We start from the raw sequence: 16672 nt of genomic DNA, 5'->3' as shown, positions 1-16672 counted from the left end.
GGGCCAGGCACCAATGGGCCTGGCTGACCAGCAAACTACTCCCCCCATGATGCCCCCCCCCCCCCACACACACACACACACGACTCCTCATGTCGGATCCACTGTAATGCATGTTATGTCCCTCTTTGCTCTGACCCGGCATTGAGGACATGAAGCCTATGCATGTCTCAACCACATTTACGGCAGCCTTGTTCACATTAGCTGGGTTCACCATTCCCTTTCTTCTGCCTTTAGGACGTTTTGTCCTACTTACTCCCGACCACCTGAAACGCCATTGTTATTCTCTTGGCAACCGCGTTGCTTTGTTTTCGTAATGATGCAGAGTTAGTTCTTCTCCATTGTTTGCCAATCTTTGGCTTCATTCAACAACACACAACTTTAGTAAATATCAGATTAACCTTTATCAGATTGCTCATATCATTGAATATAAGTCTCAGCTCGTAATTTACTGCTTCACAGAGAACAATGTTCCTTCTGTTTCCACAAAACTGATTACAGATGGGTTTGTGGTATGCTACTCTGTTAGCTCCCTTTTTGTGGTCACATGCATCGATAAAGCTGGGCTGCTTCTGGACTGGCTCCACAGGCAAGGAGATAATACAATAGATTGCCATCTGCAAGGTCCTGCATGGTCTTATCGCTCTAGTAAGGTCTCATTAAATTCCCACTCTGGGTCTCTGGATGGCAACAGTAGATTTCCCATTCAGGAAGGAAATTTGATTGGTTACCATCACGGATACTATTGATACTGTGGCATCTGTTTATGGAGGTTGTCACGAGGTCCTAACTATAAGCTTTAAAAGATCCTGAAGGACCTAGCTTATGCGAGCTAATGATTATTTTTATGTTATGGCCAAAAAAATTAATATATATAAAATAAAGTTATAATAAAATAATTGCTAAGTGCTAAAATGCAAAAAAAATGCTAAAAACTTAATTTTACAGTAATGTACATGTACAATATGAAAAATGGGGATTTATTTTGGGATTTACTAAATATTATGTTTAACAGTATTTTTAAATTATTCGTATTTTTAAAGATTAACTGAGTGTATAAGGAAGCGTGAGCAATTAAATATCTAATATTAAACAATACAGATAAATTTAAGTATTTAAGCATGATTATCCCATGATTCTGAACTAAACTAAATAATGTGTGACAAAATATTATTGCTGCAGTCTATTTAAAAGTGTTTAATTAATTTGAATGAATTATTAAACATTTTAATATACACTACCAGTCAAAAGTTTTTGAACTTATGAAAAAGTTGTTTGAATCAATGATTCAACGACTCACTCATAAACCTATTTCACTTGTTTCATTACTGGATGAATCAGCCTTTTTGAAAGATTCTCTTGAATGAATAATTAATTCATTGACAAATACATTTTTAAGTCACTTTTCGCCACCTAGTGGCAAAACAATGCAATCGACAATAAAGTTATTTGAAGTGTAGTTACTTTCAAAAGGGGATTTGCTCTATTTTGATCGCTGCCATAGACATCAATGTTTATACCTGAACTATAAACTTTCACCCCAGTATTTCTGTGATAATATGAATGACTCAGCAATGCTTCCTGCATTTATTTGATCCAAAATACAGCAAAAGTAGTAATATTGTGAAATATTTTTATAATTTAAAATAACTGCTTTCTATTTGAATACATTTCAAAATGTAATTTATTCCTGTGATCAAAGCTGAATTTTCAGCATCATTACTCCAGTCACACGATCCTTCAGAAATCATTCTGATATGCTGATTGCTGTTCAAGAAACATTTTTGTTATTATTATTTTTATCAATATTTAAAACACTTGAGTAAATTTTTTCAGGAGAATCAGCTTTTTTGAACAATTCTCTTGAATTAATAATTCATTCAGTGACAAATACATTTTTAAGTCACTTTTCGCCACCTAGTGGCAAAACAATGCAATCGACACAAAAGTTATTTGAAGTGTAGTTACTTTCAAAAGGGGATTTGCTCTATTTTGATCGCTGCCATAGACATCAATGTTTATACCTGAACTATAAACTTTCACCCCAGTATTTCTGTGATAATATGAATGACTGTAAGACAGAAATAATACTGTGTAAGACAGTTTGCGAAGATGTTTCTTAACCAAACATGGTAAGCAACTGCTCTCTGTGTGTCAGCGGCAGTGCGAACACAGATTTGAACGATCTGGTAAGACTTTGTCAAAGGTTTAATTGACTCGGGGAATCGTTGTCATTTAGAAATGAGATCGCGTGGGTGTCTGAATCGAGATCGCGATCTTTTAACGATTAATCGTGCAGCTCTACTACTACTAATTGAACTTGGTTTTTTTTTCTCCTGAATTTAATTGCATGCCTTAAACTTGTCATACAACTACCATTCAAAATGTTGGCGTTATGCCCACTTACGCTCACTAAGTCTGCATTTATTTCATTAAAAAATGCTGTAAAACAATAATATTGTGAAATACTATTACAATTTAAAAATAACTGTTTCTATTTTAATATATTTTAAAATGTAGCGAATAAACCAAAACTTCATCAACAACGAACAATAGAGTGTAAAAGTACACTCAGTTACCCAGTGTAAAAGTAGAGCATGATGCGTGAAGGTTAGACAATGTTTTGGTATAGTCATGAAGCTTTGCATCACAGTCGAGCTGCTAACTTTGTTTCTCTTGAAATGCCAGTAGGCTTAACTGCATTTTTAAAGTAACGTGATACAAATAAGGTGTTGACGTTGCATAAAAACTTGAGCCTGTACTCTTTGTCTGCAATTGTCAGGATTGCTGCTTCTCATATACCATGACCTCAGCCGGTTGCGTAACCTTTCAGACAAAGGTAAAATAAAACTCTGCAACACAAGCAGAGAATCTCAGAACATGACATCACTGCCATTAAAGTTCAGTTTCTCTCTATTGACTGCTTGCAGGAACATTTCTGCAAGGCTCTCTCACCATTCCTCCTATTTCCTCATTCCGTTCGCTCTCAAGTTTCTCTATACTCCTTACAAGATGGCATCCCAATTACCCACCAAATGTATCACCACGTCAGAGCCAAACACCTTGTCATAACTGCTTCGGAGAAACAATGAAACTAGCGTTGGCAGGCTTTTTTAAATTCAATCCGCCATCTGCTGCAGCGCCCACATGTATGATGCGGCAGGGACTCGGGACAGAGCGGGACATTTTGTAGGCTTTTTTCCCCACTTACCTGTTCATCTTAGTAATGGAGTCCTTGCTCGACTCAATTTAAGCACACAAGAATTGTATTAAAAACACATTTCTGAGCTTTGAGTCTTCTGTCTTTTTAAATCCTCATGCATAGTAAAGAGGTGTAAGTGATAAAAGTGCTTTCAGGGACGGAGAATGGAGCTTTTATTTAAGAAATGCAAAAGCCTAACCATCAGTTTTTCCCGCTGTGCTTTTCTTTTGTGGAATAAATCCATCCTTTTTTCATTTGTTTTTTTACCTTCACATACCATTTATTTCTTTATTTATTAGAACTCACTATTCCTGTAAGGAAGTATCTGTCATTATAAACATTACTACAAGCTAAATATTAGTAACATGCTTTTAAAGGTGCAGTCAGCTATTTTTTATTTCCTCATTAAAAAGTTATGAGTAGTGATGAGTAGGTAAAAAAGTAGCACAATGTACATAAGATGAAGACTTCAGACACATTAGTTGCCTAATGAAAAAAAAAGTTTTATTTTACGTCATGGTGGCTGCCATGTTGAGGTCACATGACCATCTGAATGTTAATTATTTGCTCTCAGTAATCATCCTGTTATTGGACTCTTTCACTTGTGAAATAAATGAATCATGTCTGAAAGCTAATTTCTGCAGTGGCATCCATAAACAAGAATGTTTTCTATTGCTTCATCCACACCACTAGGTGTCACTATAAGTCTAACACAACTTTCACATAAAAAAAAACCTAAATGGAAAATTAGTATACATTTAACAACACCTATATACCTTGCATAAACATATAGCACAAGTATGTCTGTTACTTTGCACCCCAAGACACTTATGAAACTTTTTTCTTCACTTTGTCATTTGAAACGCCAGGAGCTTTTTTTTTTTTTTTTGCCCAACTGATATGGGAGTCTGAAAAACACATCTTCACACTCAACTCAGGAGAAAAAGCACAGTTAGTTTTCTTTTAGATGTTCTTGTGTGCTCTGCTTCCTCTCTTGCATGCTGACTATGTGACAATTGGTAGGTATTATCTGTATGTTCTTTCTCAAGAAAATGTATTCAATTGTTTATTCAGAAGCCGCTCAGAGAAGAGGATCGGCATAGTGATACAACCCACACTCCTACAGGTAGTTGACCTCTCCTGAGCACACCGAGGTAGAAATGTACGCCTCGATACATGACAGCACACCCCCCCTGTGGTTTCTGAAGATCACATTTAAAAAAAAAAAAAAATCTTGCTGCTTTTGCTTCTTAATGAGGCATAACTTGAACAGCCTTATATTCCAAGTTACCTTGTACTGCAAAGTTCCCTCCAGCGCGTGATTCGGTGCAGCATTTTCCGCCTCCTAAATTATTCCTTTTTCGATGTTTTCATAAGAGAGTTAGCGATTCGTGAAATAACCCTTTTGAGGTTTGCCCACTGTTATAAATGCGTCTGATTTACATTGTCCTGGAACACTAGTCTCGAATTTGAAGTCATAGTCTTTTGTAAAAGCTTTTCAATTCAGCAATTTGACAAGCATTGCTTGATGCTTTAAGGATCGATACACCAATGATTAAATGTTTAACGCACCAGAATAAGAAGACAAGATAAATCACAGTAGTCTGCAGTGCCCTGTAGACTTTAGAAGCAGTGGAATCTTTGTCATGTGCAGAGGATTGTCTCAAACTGAATAATTCAGCCTTGCCCTTTGGCTTACCTTGGCATCAAAGAGAGTGTGATGTTGCCGTAATGTTGTTGCTATTGCAAGTGTGAATATTGTGCATGCTGGGCTTTCATCCAAACATTTGTGTGAATGTTTGAGAAGAAAAAAATATTTTTTTAATAAGTGCCACAGTCATAGAACTGCTGTGAAACCATATGTTTACAGCCTTTCCTCCTTGCTTATCCTGATTCTGATATAATTATTGTTCATTTTCATATTTTTCATATCATTTGTGTTAATTATGCAAATGCTTGATACTTGGAGATATCTGCTCTGTTACTCCCTTGTGTAGAAATAGTGAAAGGCGTCACGGTCTGTATCAGAGTGGAAACAGTGTTTTCCAAACCATTGAAGGACAAAGCATGATTTGCCAACTAGATTTGCATTTCCAGAAGAAGAAAAAAACAGCAGTGTTTGCAAGACAGCTAAAGATACATGTTAAAGTTTAGGTAAGCAGTTTTAGGCTGTAGTTTTGCATAAATTCAATTCTGCATCAGGGAAGTGGTGCAGTTGTCGCATGTTTTGTTTTCTGTCTGTGGCACCTGAGTATCAACACACCACTATTTTTACAGAGTAGAGATGAAGATGTAAGAAACAAAAGAGCAATCACAATTCAGTATACAAATGAATGCGAGAAGGAAGACCAGTGGCAACTGAGAATGCAGTTGTTATAATGAAGTCATAACTCTTGTTTATATTTTGAATTGTGAACATTATAACAAAGTAAAACCAAAATTTTAAAACCTAAAACTTTAAAAACTTACAGCATCCTTATGGTGTTACATGTTAGAGTAACGGTACACAAAGGTCCTGTGGATTAGCCTAGCCATCCTTTGATCTTATTAATGCACAGAAGGTATTTTTCTGGCAAGTGAATTGATTCAGTGCACTAATGAGACTTGTCCTGGATTTGCCTTTGCTACGAATCAGGGGTTAGAGATGTGAGCCAGATGTAATTGTCCTGCAATCAGAGTTCTTCAAGATCATTATCATTATTTTGTAAATAATTCCCTTTTTGGCTCCTAGCTTGACCTGTTTTTTTTTTTTTCTTCCTGCAGAAAACCAGATTCCTCATGGCTTCCCCACCATAGACATGGGCCCTCAGCTGAAAGTGGTTGAGCGAACAAGAACAACCACGATGCTCTGTGCCGCCAGTGGGAACCCTGACCCAGAGATCACTTGGTTCAAGGACTTCCTGCCTGTAGACATCAACGGCAATGGGCGAGTCAAACAGCTTCGTTCAGGTAACGATGTCACACTTTCTTAGCCTTACAATCACAGTAGCAGCAACTAATGTACTAAACTTATATAGTCACAAATATAGACATAGTTCTGTTTGCACTTACCTGATCGCTCGGCTCCGAAGCGAAAAGCTGAATATGCGCTGCATCTGCTGCCTACTTATACTCACGCTGTGATCAGCGGCAGCTGGATGCAATAATCGCATGCCAATGTGCATTGGCTCGTTTAGTTTACACTCGAAGTAGATTGGTCCCTCTAAGCGAGATCCCAATTCGTCGGTCATCCGACGTGACGTCGAGAGTGACCGACTGAAAGGGAACTATGAATCATGCACCTAAGAAAGTAAACCGTGTCCATTTCATGTCCATTTCATGAACGTCAATTGTTTTTGTGCAATGTCACGTCTTTGGTCTGCCAATTTGTCTTTGCTTACCATGGAAGGAGAAATGGATTGACTTGGCCATAACGTCAAATGAGTCTTAAGGCACGTGCAAATGGTCTGGGTAATTGTAGGCACCCTTACGGGAATGTGAGAATGCCGGGGAGAGGATCAACCGCTCTATTTACATTGTAGACCTTCCTAATGGATAGACCACTCAGGTCTGACCTAGGATCAGACGGATGAACAGGACTTTGCCCAGGCTGGATTAATGGCTCCTGACTGACTCAGAGTTTATCCCTCTCCACTAAATCCACTTCATTTAGAGGGCAAGTCCACAGCGGAGCTCATTCTCTAGTTTCTAGCATCAGCGTCTAAGTACACTGCTGAAAGTTTGGACTGCCACTTTGAATCCTGAATCCCTTCATCTCACTTATTTCGAGGAGCATCTTAGGTATGCATAGTCAAATGAACAAAATGTACTGTTCCACCAAAGATCAAAACTGTAAGATTTCCTCAAAGATTTGATCTCTGGATGGCATGAGGCGCAAAGCTTTATGGCCCTTTTAGGACACTCGTAACATAAAATTATGACAATAAATCTAGTCTTATCTGGCTTACCTTCTAGTCTTTAGGAGAATAGTGAATTACATGTTTTTTTTTTTTACTTTATTTCGTTTTTTACTTTTGAAAGATGAGCATTTTCTGATAGTGGTGTTGGTAATGGTGACGTAACCTTACCTTGTGATTTGACCAATAGGTTAAGTCAACATGAAATGGACACGGTTTACTTTCTTAGGTGCATGATTCATAGTTTTTCATCTAACTTCACATAGTATGCAATAGCAGTTGATTAACCAGTGTGTCTAAAAAGTGATGCAATGACTTTACCTGCTGACGATTGGCCGGACTTTCATTACTAGAGCACGTACAGTTTCTCCCATTCGTAACATTACGAGTGAACCATCTTAGGTATTATACAGTATTTGCCAATAGCCAAAAAGCTATTCACATATTGTGTTAGGCTGCTATTGTAATTAGCAAGATTGTAGTTTTTATAGAAGCCAATGCTAATGGTTAATGCAAGTAATTAAATAAGTAATCAAATACCATTTATCGTTCTAATACATATTGCTCAACATTTTTTTTTCTGCTTGAATATTCTGTTTTACTTTGAAATATGTCAAATTATGGAAGTAAAGCGAGTCAAATTTCATGTTGACTTTAATTCACATGTACAGAATTGCTGCTGGCTGTTTCTTTTATTCTCACACAAAACTTGTCGCTTAAATTGCCATGGTCTGTACTTTTCTGAACAATGCTGTGAACAAAAATAACCTGAATACACATTGTTTCACTAAGCTCTGCAAATGTTCCTTAAAGCATCAAGTTTGGCAGACTATCTCAGAATCGTAGCACAGAGAAAGTTTGCCCTCGGATCTTTTTTCTGAGCTAATTCCATTGCACCAGACAGCCAACATTCAACTAATCCCCGGAGAGCAGTAGTCTGGCTCAACTAGATTCCTTTCTGTTTAATTAAGCTTACTTTCATTTGATTCCCTCCCTTTTGTTTTCCTTATCTCTCTTTGTCTATCTCTCTTGTCTACTAACACTTCTCTTCAATCTTGTTTGCATTCAATTTACTTCACCTAGGGGGTTCGCCGATACGAGGTAAGACAGCTGAAATGTGTCTCACGAAACGTCTCCTCCATTACCTGTCTCATCACCACCGCTGTCATTTCCTGCTTGTTCAGTATATACACAACCTTTGTCCCAGCATTCAACCTGTCTGTGTTCTGATGTCTATATCTGGGGAAAACAATGCAACAGAAATGCGCTATTGTTCAAAAGTTTTGGGTCAGCAAGATTTTATTATTATTTTTCTTTTCATAAATTATTCATTTTATTCAGCAAGGATGAATTAAATAGAGTTTTCTCTTCATCAAAGAATCTTAAAAACACATATCACGAGAGGCATGAGACTTCTTTCTAAAACATCTTACTGACTCAGAACCACAGTTGGAAAAAAATTGGAATTACATGAGGGAGAGTAAATAACGACAGAATTTTGAACTCTTTGATGAGGTGAAAAAATAATTGATTCTTGCTAGTTACTGTGACATGCATTTGTTGTGGATATTTTCTGAGACCCGAGGCTTATTAAAGTTATGCTATGAGTTTGGGTTTCAAGCTGAAGGCTGTCTTTAGAGTCTCCAGAGTGTGTCTCTTACATTCCAGTTGGGCTGTGATGAAATTGAAATGATTGAATTTGCATACTACTTATGCTAAAATGAGTATGTATGGGAAATGAGGGCACGGCCCTGATTGTTAAGATGGAGCATTCGATCAATCACACAGTCGCTCTCAGTTCTGAATGAAACATGGATTTCAGAAACACAATTGCTAGAGGCGAGTGCTTGACAAAACCGACATTACCCTACTTCAGTCGCACGGTTAGCAATCTCAGTGGTCTGAGGACCCCTGGAGTTTGACTGTAAAATGAAGTCGAAAAAGTATATTGCACATAACAAAGGCCTGTTTGTTACCGCTGACTGTTGGAGCACGCCAATCCACCTCAGGTTTATGAATCAGGAAGTGGGAACATAAGACACTGCCTTATGTTCCCAAGTGGTTACTGATTTTTACTGACTGAATTCTCAGTGTCCGTGGGAGTGATGTTAAAGGGTTAGTTCAAATGAACAAATAAAAAATGAAAATTAGCCCATGAATTACTCACCCTCAAGGCATCCTAGGTGTATATGACTTTCTTCTGTCAGATGAATCCAGTCGGAGTTATATTAAAAATTGTCTTTGATCTTCCAAGCTGTTTAATGGCAGTCAGCGGGTGTGCGCAACGCCGACATCTTACGTCATCCTCCCAGAGCTGCTTTTGTGTACAACTGTTGGCACAGGCTAGATTAAAGTGATTATTACGTTTTGAATATGGATATTTTTCTTACAAAAACGCATCGATTCGCTACAGGAGGCCTTTGTTCACCCCCCGGAGCCGTGTGAGGCACTTTTTTATTATGGATGGATGCGCTTTATTTCACTTACTTTGGACTGATGAACTGCAACACCCGCTGACTGCCATTAAACAACTTGGAAGATCAAAGACCATTTTTAATATAACTCAGACTGGGTTCATCTGAAAGAAGAAAGTCATATACACCTAGGATGGCTTGAGGATGAGTAAATAATGGGCTAATTTTCATTTTTGGGTGAACTATCCCTTTAAAGCAGGTTAAAGCAGGTTAAAGCAGGTCTTTGTTCAGTACATCTCCCCCAACTCATATTGTTTTGTATCTGTTTATCTATGAGGAATATGTGTCATCTTCATACAGTTTTATGTCTTCATCAAGACACACAGTTTGTCCAACAGTGTGTGTGTATTTTCTTGAAAATGCATGAAGTGGCATATTCATCTCTGGTTGGAAGCGTCAAAAGGATAAAAAAAAGACCCAAAAATAAAAATACTGTCATCATTTACTCAACCTCGTGTCGTTGTAAACATGTATGACTTTCTTGCATCACAAAATATATTTTGAAGACTGTTTCGACTGTCCATTCAATTAAAGTAAGTCAGGTCCAAAATAATATTTATTGAATGGACAAAAAAATATCTTCTTTTGTGTTTTGCAGACGAAAGAATGTCATACAGGTTTGGAATGTCATGAGGGTGAGAAAATGATGGCAGAATTTTCATTTTGGAGTAAACTGTCCCTTTAATGTATCATGTCACATCAAACACTTCAAAGATGTTAAATGCTTGCTTTAAAATAAATACAAGAATAAGTAATGAAATAAAAATGTAATTATGAATGAAAGTGGTGATTTTTCACATTCTTCATTCAGTTTAGATGGAATTTTGTATTATTTTTTCTTTACTGTAGTCCCTTTACTTTACAATATGGCACCATCAGTCAGATGTTGTCAGGACTGAGGGGTGATGGCAATCAGCGCTGAGCAATCTCCGAATTGATTAGTAATTTGCTGCTTGTCAGGGTAGGAAACACCACCAATCAGTTTTCCCTTGAACTCAGAGATCAGGCAAGGTTAGTGGTGCATGTTATTTCTTCCCTGCAGCACTTGGGATGCTGGGAAGTAGTCAGGGGTAAACTGCAGGTGATAACCTATGCTACGGTGGTACACCACTGCCAGAGGTAAATATGTGTGCTTTTGCTAGATTAAGCAAACATTTAAGTCAAAGCAAACGCCATATCTGTGGTTAGGACACCCGGATTGATTTTTTGTTTGATGTTCCTGACTTTTTCAAAGTAGGTAGGTCTATAAGTCTAAAGTATCCACTGCATTTAATGTTGTCTAACATTATAGTGATTTGACTCCGTTTGTATACTGAAATTATATCTTCAATCAATGAATAAATACACAACTGGTTAAAAATGTGGACTAATTCAAATTTTTAAAGGTTTTTGAAAGATGTCTTATATGCTCTCCAAGGCTGCATTTATTTGATCAAAAATATAATAAAAACAGTAATATTGTGAAATATTATTACAATATAAAATAACTATTTTCTATTTTAATGTATTTTAAAATATAGAGTCTTTAATGTCATATGATAATTCAGCAATCATTTCAATATGCCTTGTGCTTAATTAATATCAGTTATTACTGGTGCTCAATTATTAATAATGGTTCTTATCATTGATGTTGATTCTTTAAATTAAAAGTTCAATAGAACTACATTTATTTGAAATGCAATCTGTTGTAACATTGTAAATGTCTTTACTGTCACTTTTGATCAATTTAATGTTCTTACTGAATCAAATCATCATTATTATTATTTTAAATCATTCTTACCCCAAATTTGAATGGTAGTGAATCACGAAACATTGAAATGTCTTAGTTGCTGTTTTACAAAATTGATATGTGGTTCTTGTTTTACAGTATTGATAAATATTTCTTGAGCAGCTTTCTGAAGGGTCATGTGACACAAGACACATGAAAGCTGAAAATTGATCTTTGCTATCACAGGAATAAACCACATTCCAAAATATATGAAATAGAAAGCAGTACTTTTAAATTGTAATAATATTTCACAATAGTACTGTTTTGCTGTACTTTTCGTCAAATAAATGCAGCCTTGTAAGCATAAGAGACTTCTTTGAAAAACATTAAAACATCTTAATTATTCCAAACACAAGGACAAGCAGTGTATGTGTTAAAAAACTAATCAAACGTTGTTCTAATGTGACCTTATGAAGCACAATTTTTATCTATAGCGTCCAGACAGGCTGCGTAGCTTTGTACGGTATTGAAGTTTTGTTCTTTTTGGTGTGTATAAATATGCCACCGCAGTAATAAAGTCATGTGCTGTAGCGTAATTGGCTCTGACTCAGTGACATTAATATCCCGAAAGCTTTTTCTAATGACAGTGAAAGGCAAATATGTTGAGCTATAGACTCACTCAACCTGCAAAATCAGCTTTATGCATATGTCTTAGGCAGCATTCTAAGCCAATAAACTATATACACAGTGGAGCAGCTCTGACATTTAAACAGGGAGTGTTTACTGATTGTTTGCAGTGAAAGTTTGCGCTTTGGTGGGGAAAGTTGCGACGGGGGATTCATAATCGTGTTCTTAAATCAAAGAGGTGACTTTTACCCTTGTTTTTTTCCCCTCTCTCTCTTCAGGAGCTTTGCAGATTGAAAACAGTCAGGAATCAGACCAGGGCAAGTACGAATGTGTGGCTACGAACAGCGCCGGGACACGCTACTCTGCCCCAGCCAATCTCTACGTGCGAGGTAAGAGATGTGCTCCAGGTGCCACCCCTATCAAAACAGCTTCCTCAACAATGCTTCACACTTTTATTTTGACCATGTTGCAGTTTTGTTTTGACTTCCACGCCTGTTAAACTTTGTCTGACATTTCGGAGCCAAGATAAACCAAAAGTTGTTGTCCAAATCATGCCAGAAACAAAACATTCCCTGCTATGTTTTGAATTCATAGCAACGGAAGCAAAGGTAAACATGCATATTTCTCGCAGTTGTGAGAGTGAGAAGACAAAAAGGGGTTAACTAAAGGTGAGAGCCACAGAGGACACCTGCCCTATTAATACGTGGATTTAAAGATATAATGGTGTTGAGGCATTGTCTGTGAAACAGAACTCTGGGAGTGCTGTTGTTATGAGTGTCAACCCCTTCAGCTCTTTCCATGCAGGTAATAACAGGGAGCTTATGGCAAGCTGCCAGTATGGCCTCCAGCTAGTGACGTTACGGTGCCACCCTGTAATTGTCACGCAAGAGGTTGAAGACTAAGCCTTCTCATGCTTCCTGTCATACAAACGGCCGAAAATGATTCATACAATGGGATTAAACTGCAGACGTCACTGTACAACTCAATCACGAGATGTTGCTATGAGTGGCGTCTAAACACATCGCAGGTTAATAAAAGGGTTAAATTGTATTTTGCATAAAAATTAAGCGTGTTTTTAGGAACATTATGTTTTGCATTTCGACATTGTTTTATGAAAATTAAACACATTTTCCGCTAAGTTCTCATTATGGTAATGCATCCGGATGTTTATTTATTTATTTTAATGTCATTATTCTCAGTGATTAGATTTTCATGTCGAGTAGTCGTTTGCACTTTATTTAAATCAGCTTAAATTAAAAGCCACAAAAAATGTGATTTATAAATACTTTGCAAATTATTTTATTTAGATTTTAAATGATTTATTAAATAATACCTTATTTATAAATATTTTGCTGTTTTTTATATTTATTAAATACTGCCTGATTCACAATACTTTTTAAATTTAAATGATAAATGTTTTTGCCTATTATTTATAGTATTTTACTATTTAATTTGTGCCTAATTGCCATGGATTTTTGTCACAATTCAAATCCTAATATTTTTTAAAAAATAAGCCTTTTCCTGTTACAAAATATTATTTATTTTCATTTTCTGGTAAAATATGAGCTGGACATGTTCTTGACAGCTTCCATGAAATTTGTCTACATAGTTCAATGAATATTTATAATTTATTTATTTCATTATTTTTAAACCAGTCTGTATGGCCCCACCTTTCACTACAACGAAATTTAACGTGCACAACCAAAATAAGAATAACAAAAACAGGAACTTTTGAAACTGTATCAACAGCTAACTTCCTCAGAGTTGACAGGTGCATAATGGGTCGCCTTTATCCATCTGTCCATCATCTGGGTGTGGGTGCTTGTTTTTCAAAGTGTCTCTATAAAACGGCTAATCGTGCTTTCTCTTCAAGGGCATTCAGCACAGCATCCTGGTACCATTCCTCAGCCTCCCGTCTCCGCTCATTTATCTGCTCACGCTAGATGAGTTGGGTGTCTAAGACTGCCAGCCTGTCAGTGAATCTATGTATTCAATAGCTACTTCCTTTTTCCTTGGCCTCAGCACTTTTCTGGGAGCTGTCTAAATGCTCTATGACTGTCTCTCTTGCTCGTTCTCCCGCTCTGTCCGTCTGTCTGACAGAGGACTATATCACCTGGGAGAATCACAGTCATGTATACTGGCTGTATATGTGAATGCTCATTTGTCATCCGTTTATTCCGTAGTGAAAAGTTGTCAACCACTGTCTGCTCTCCTTCTTCTACTCTTGAAACTGACAACAAATCAAATAGAGTGAAGTGGGCGCACACTTCATACCCGCCCGTCTATTTATTATATCTTGTGTGAATGTGTGTGTGGGGGTCCGTTTACCTTTGTTCAATATTTAAGGAATATTAATTTTAATATTGCTAATGCCTGTCACTCAGCTAGTTTTCTATTGTAGTGTTACACTGGCAGTCCTAACAAGCCTTTAACTGACATCATCATCTTTCATGTGCCAATGTGTGGCAGATTATGGCCCAGGGCTCTTAGATGATCTCAGTGGCCTTCTCTACCTCACTGGAGATATGGTTATGTATGCTCACATGCATACAGAGACAGCTGTCAGAAAATGTTCAGTCATTCTGAGTTGTCTGTATAGTATAGCAGTAATGTTAACTCCTCCAACATATGTTAGGAAAATTCGACTAATATGTCATGCTGGTCCGATTGTTAGACTTTATGTGGAAGTCTGTTAAAACAAAAAATAATAATTAATTGTGACTTTTTCTTAAACTTTCTTAAAATGAATTGTTTTATTTTTAACTGTGAGGAATAAATGGGCTCCCATTCAGTATTTGTTCCACAAACGTTTGGTGTTAGTAAGAGTCTCTGAGAGAGAAGGAAGAAAAAAAAAACTAACTAGAGGGACGACCACTTTCTATAACCTAACTGACCTCCTTAAATTAATATCCGTAATTAAAGGAATAGTTCACCCCAAATTGAAAATTTTGTCATCATTTACTCACCCCCATGTCGTTCCAAACCTGTATAAGTTTCTTTCTTATGTTGAACACAAAAGAAGATATTCTGAAGAATTTTGAAGAACCAAACAGTTGTTGGTCCCCATTGACTTCCATAGTACTAACTGACCTCCTTAAATTAATATCCGTAATTAAAGGAATAGTTCACCCCAAATTGAAAATTTTGTCATCATTTACTCACCCCCATGTCGTTCCAAACCTGTATAAGTTTCTTTCTTATGTTGAACACAAAAGAAGATATTCTGAAGAATTTTGAAGAACCAAACAGTTGTTGGTCCCCATTGACTTCCATAGTAGGGAAAGGAATACTATGGAAGTCAATGGGGACCATCAACTGTTTGCTTACCAGTATTCTTCAAAACATCTTCTTTTATATTCAACATAAGAAAGAAACTCGTACGTTCGGAATGACATGAGGGTGAGTAAATGATGACAGAATTTTCATTTTTGGGTGGACTATCCCTTTAACCTGTGTTAATGTGATTGCGTTCCCTATAAACATGCAGTGAAGCATTTCTTTTACATTTATCTTATAATAGGCTTGTATTTACCTTTAGCATTGTAAACCTACAGTATTTATGAGATATGTGGTACAGTATGTACAAATCTAAGTTAAGTCTGAGTTTCCATTGCATTTTTCTAACCGCCATGAAATTATTCACAACTGTGTTTTCCTGTTTTCTTGTCTCCCATTTGTCTTTGTCTTTCAATTTCATCTCCATATCACTCGGTCAAACTCTCACGTCATGTCTTAGACCCTCGAGGAGGTTGGTTCTTTTCACTCTTGAAACTGGATCGCTCTTTAATCAGAGACCCTTGTTTATCAGTCCCACTCCCTCTGCCATGTCGCCCCTCACCTGTTGTGTCAGGTGGTTCGCATGAGCCTGATACTCCATGACGTAGGGGCTGCTTTCACAGATTACACCTGATGCTGGATTAAAAGGGATAGCAATGTTATTTAATCCAAACTAGTTTTAATCTGTGTAAAACACCCACCTTAAATTTTACAAACAGTACATTTTTTACTATATTATGTAGTTTATTATTTAATTTAATTTAAAACCCCTTTTTTGTCATGTTTAAGTGATAGTTTTCTGTTTAATGTCACAATGCATGTATGCTAGCGACTCGTATTACCCAACTGACTCCCTTAAATGAATACCATTAACCTGTATCAATGTGATTGTGTTCCCTACAGATATTCAGTTTATGCATAATTTTATACTATATTTATCTTACAATAGGCATGTATTTACTTTTCACAGTAAACCTACAGCATATATGATATATATTGTAGAATATACACAAATCGTTTTGAAACAGTGTTGTGATTTGAGTGTGTCTCTGTTATAGCTTCCATTGCATTTTTCTAACTGCCATGAAATTATTCACAAATGTCTTTTCATGTTCTCTTGTCTTCCATTTGTCTCTTTCAATTTCATCTTCATCATATAACCTGCTCGAACTCTCACCTCATATAGTAATCCCTCGAGGAGGTTGGTTCTTTTCACTCTTAGCCACTTCTTGCAGACCTCAAATTGGATCCCAGAGACCAGAGACCCTTGTTATCAATCTTACTCCCTTTACTATAGCAATGTTATTTAGTCCAAACTAGTTTTAATCTGTGTAAAATGCCCCCCTTAAATTTTACAAACAATGATTTATATTATTTGTTAATAATTTAATTTAATTTAAAATGTAATATTTAATTGAATTTAATTAATATATGGGATATATATATATAAATCTAACTTTTTCAATTGGAGTGTCGTGTTTCGATTGTGTGT

The 16672-nt window shown here is 36.7% G+C and overlaps 1 protein-coding gene across 11 annotated transcripts in view; it reads left to right on the top strand.

Moving 5' to 3' along the window:
- Positions 1 to 16672, top strand: part of LOC107710549 (receptor-type tyrosine-protein phosphatase F) — a 230461-nt gene that overhangs the window by 136398 nt on the left and 77391 nt on the right. For 6 of the 11 annotated variants that reach the window (XM_016515345.1, XM_016515343.1, XM_016515342.1 and 3 more), the window contains exons 5-6: positions 5963 to 6148; positions 12183 to 12293. In XM_016515345.1, coding sequence (XP_016370831.1) covers positions 5963 to 6148; positions 12183 to 12293 — 297 coding nt within the window. Of the gene's footprint in view, positions 1 to 5962; positions 6149 to 8178; positions 8197 to 12182; positions 12294 to 16672 lie in introns of all 11 variants that reach the window. The other 5 variants (XM_016515344.1, XM_016515341.1, XM_016515338.1 and 2 more) reach the window with 1 other exon arrangement.

This window comes from Sinocyclocheilus rhinocerous, unplaced genomic scaffold (assembly GCF_001515625.1).
Source record: "Sinocyclocheilus rhinocerous isolate Xijiao unplaced genomic scaffold, SAMN03320098_v1.1 scaffold957, whole genome shotgun sequence".
NCBI lineage: Eukaryota > Metazoa > Chordata > Actinopteri > Cypriniformes > Cyprinidae > Sinocyclocheilus > Sinocyclocheilus rhinocerous.
This window is presented reverse-complemented; position numbering and strand designations above follow the sequence as displayed.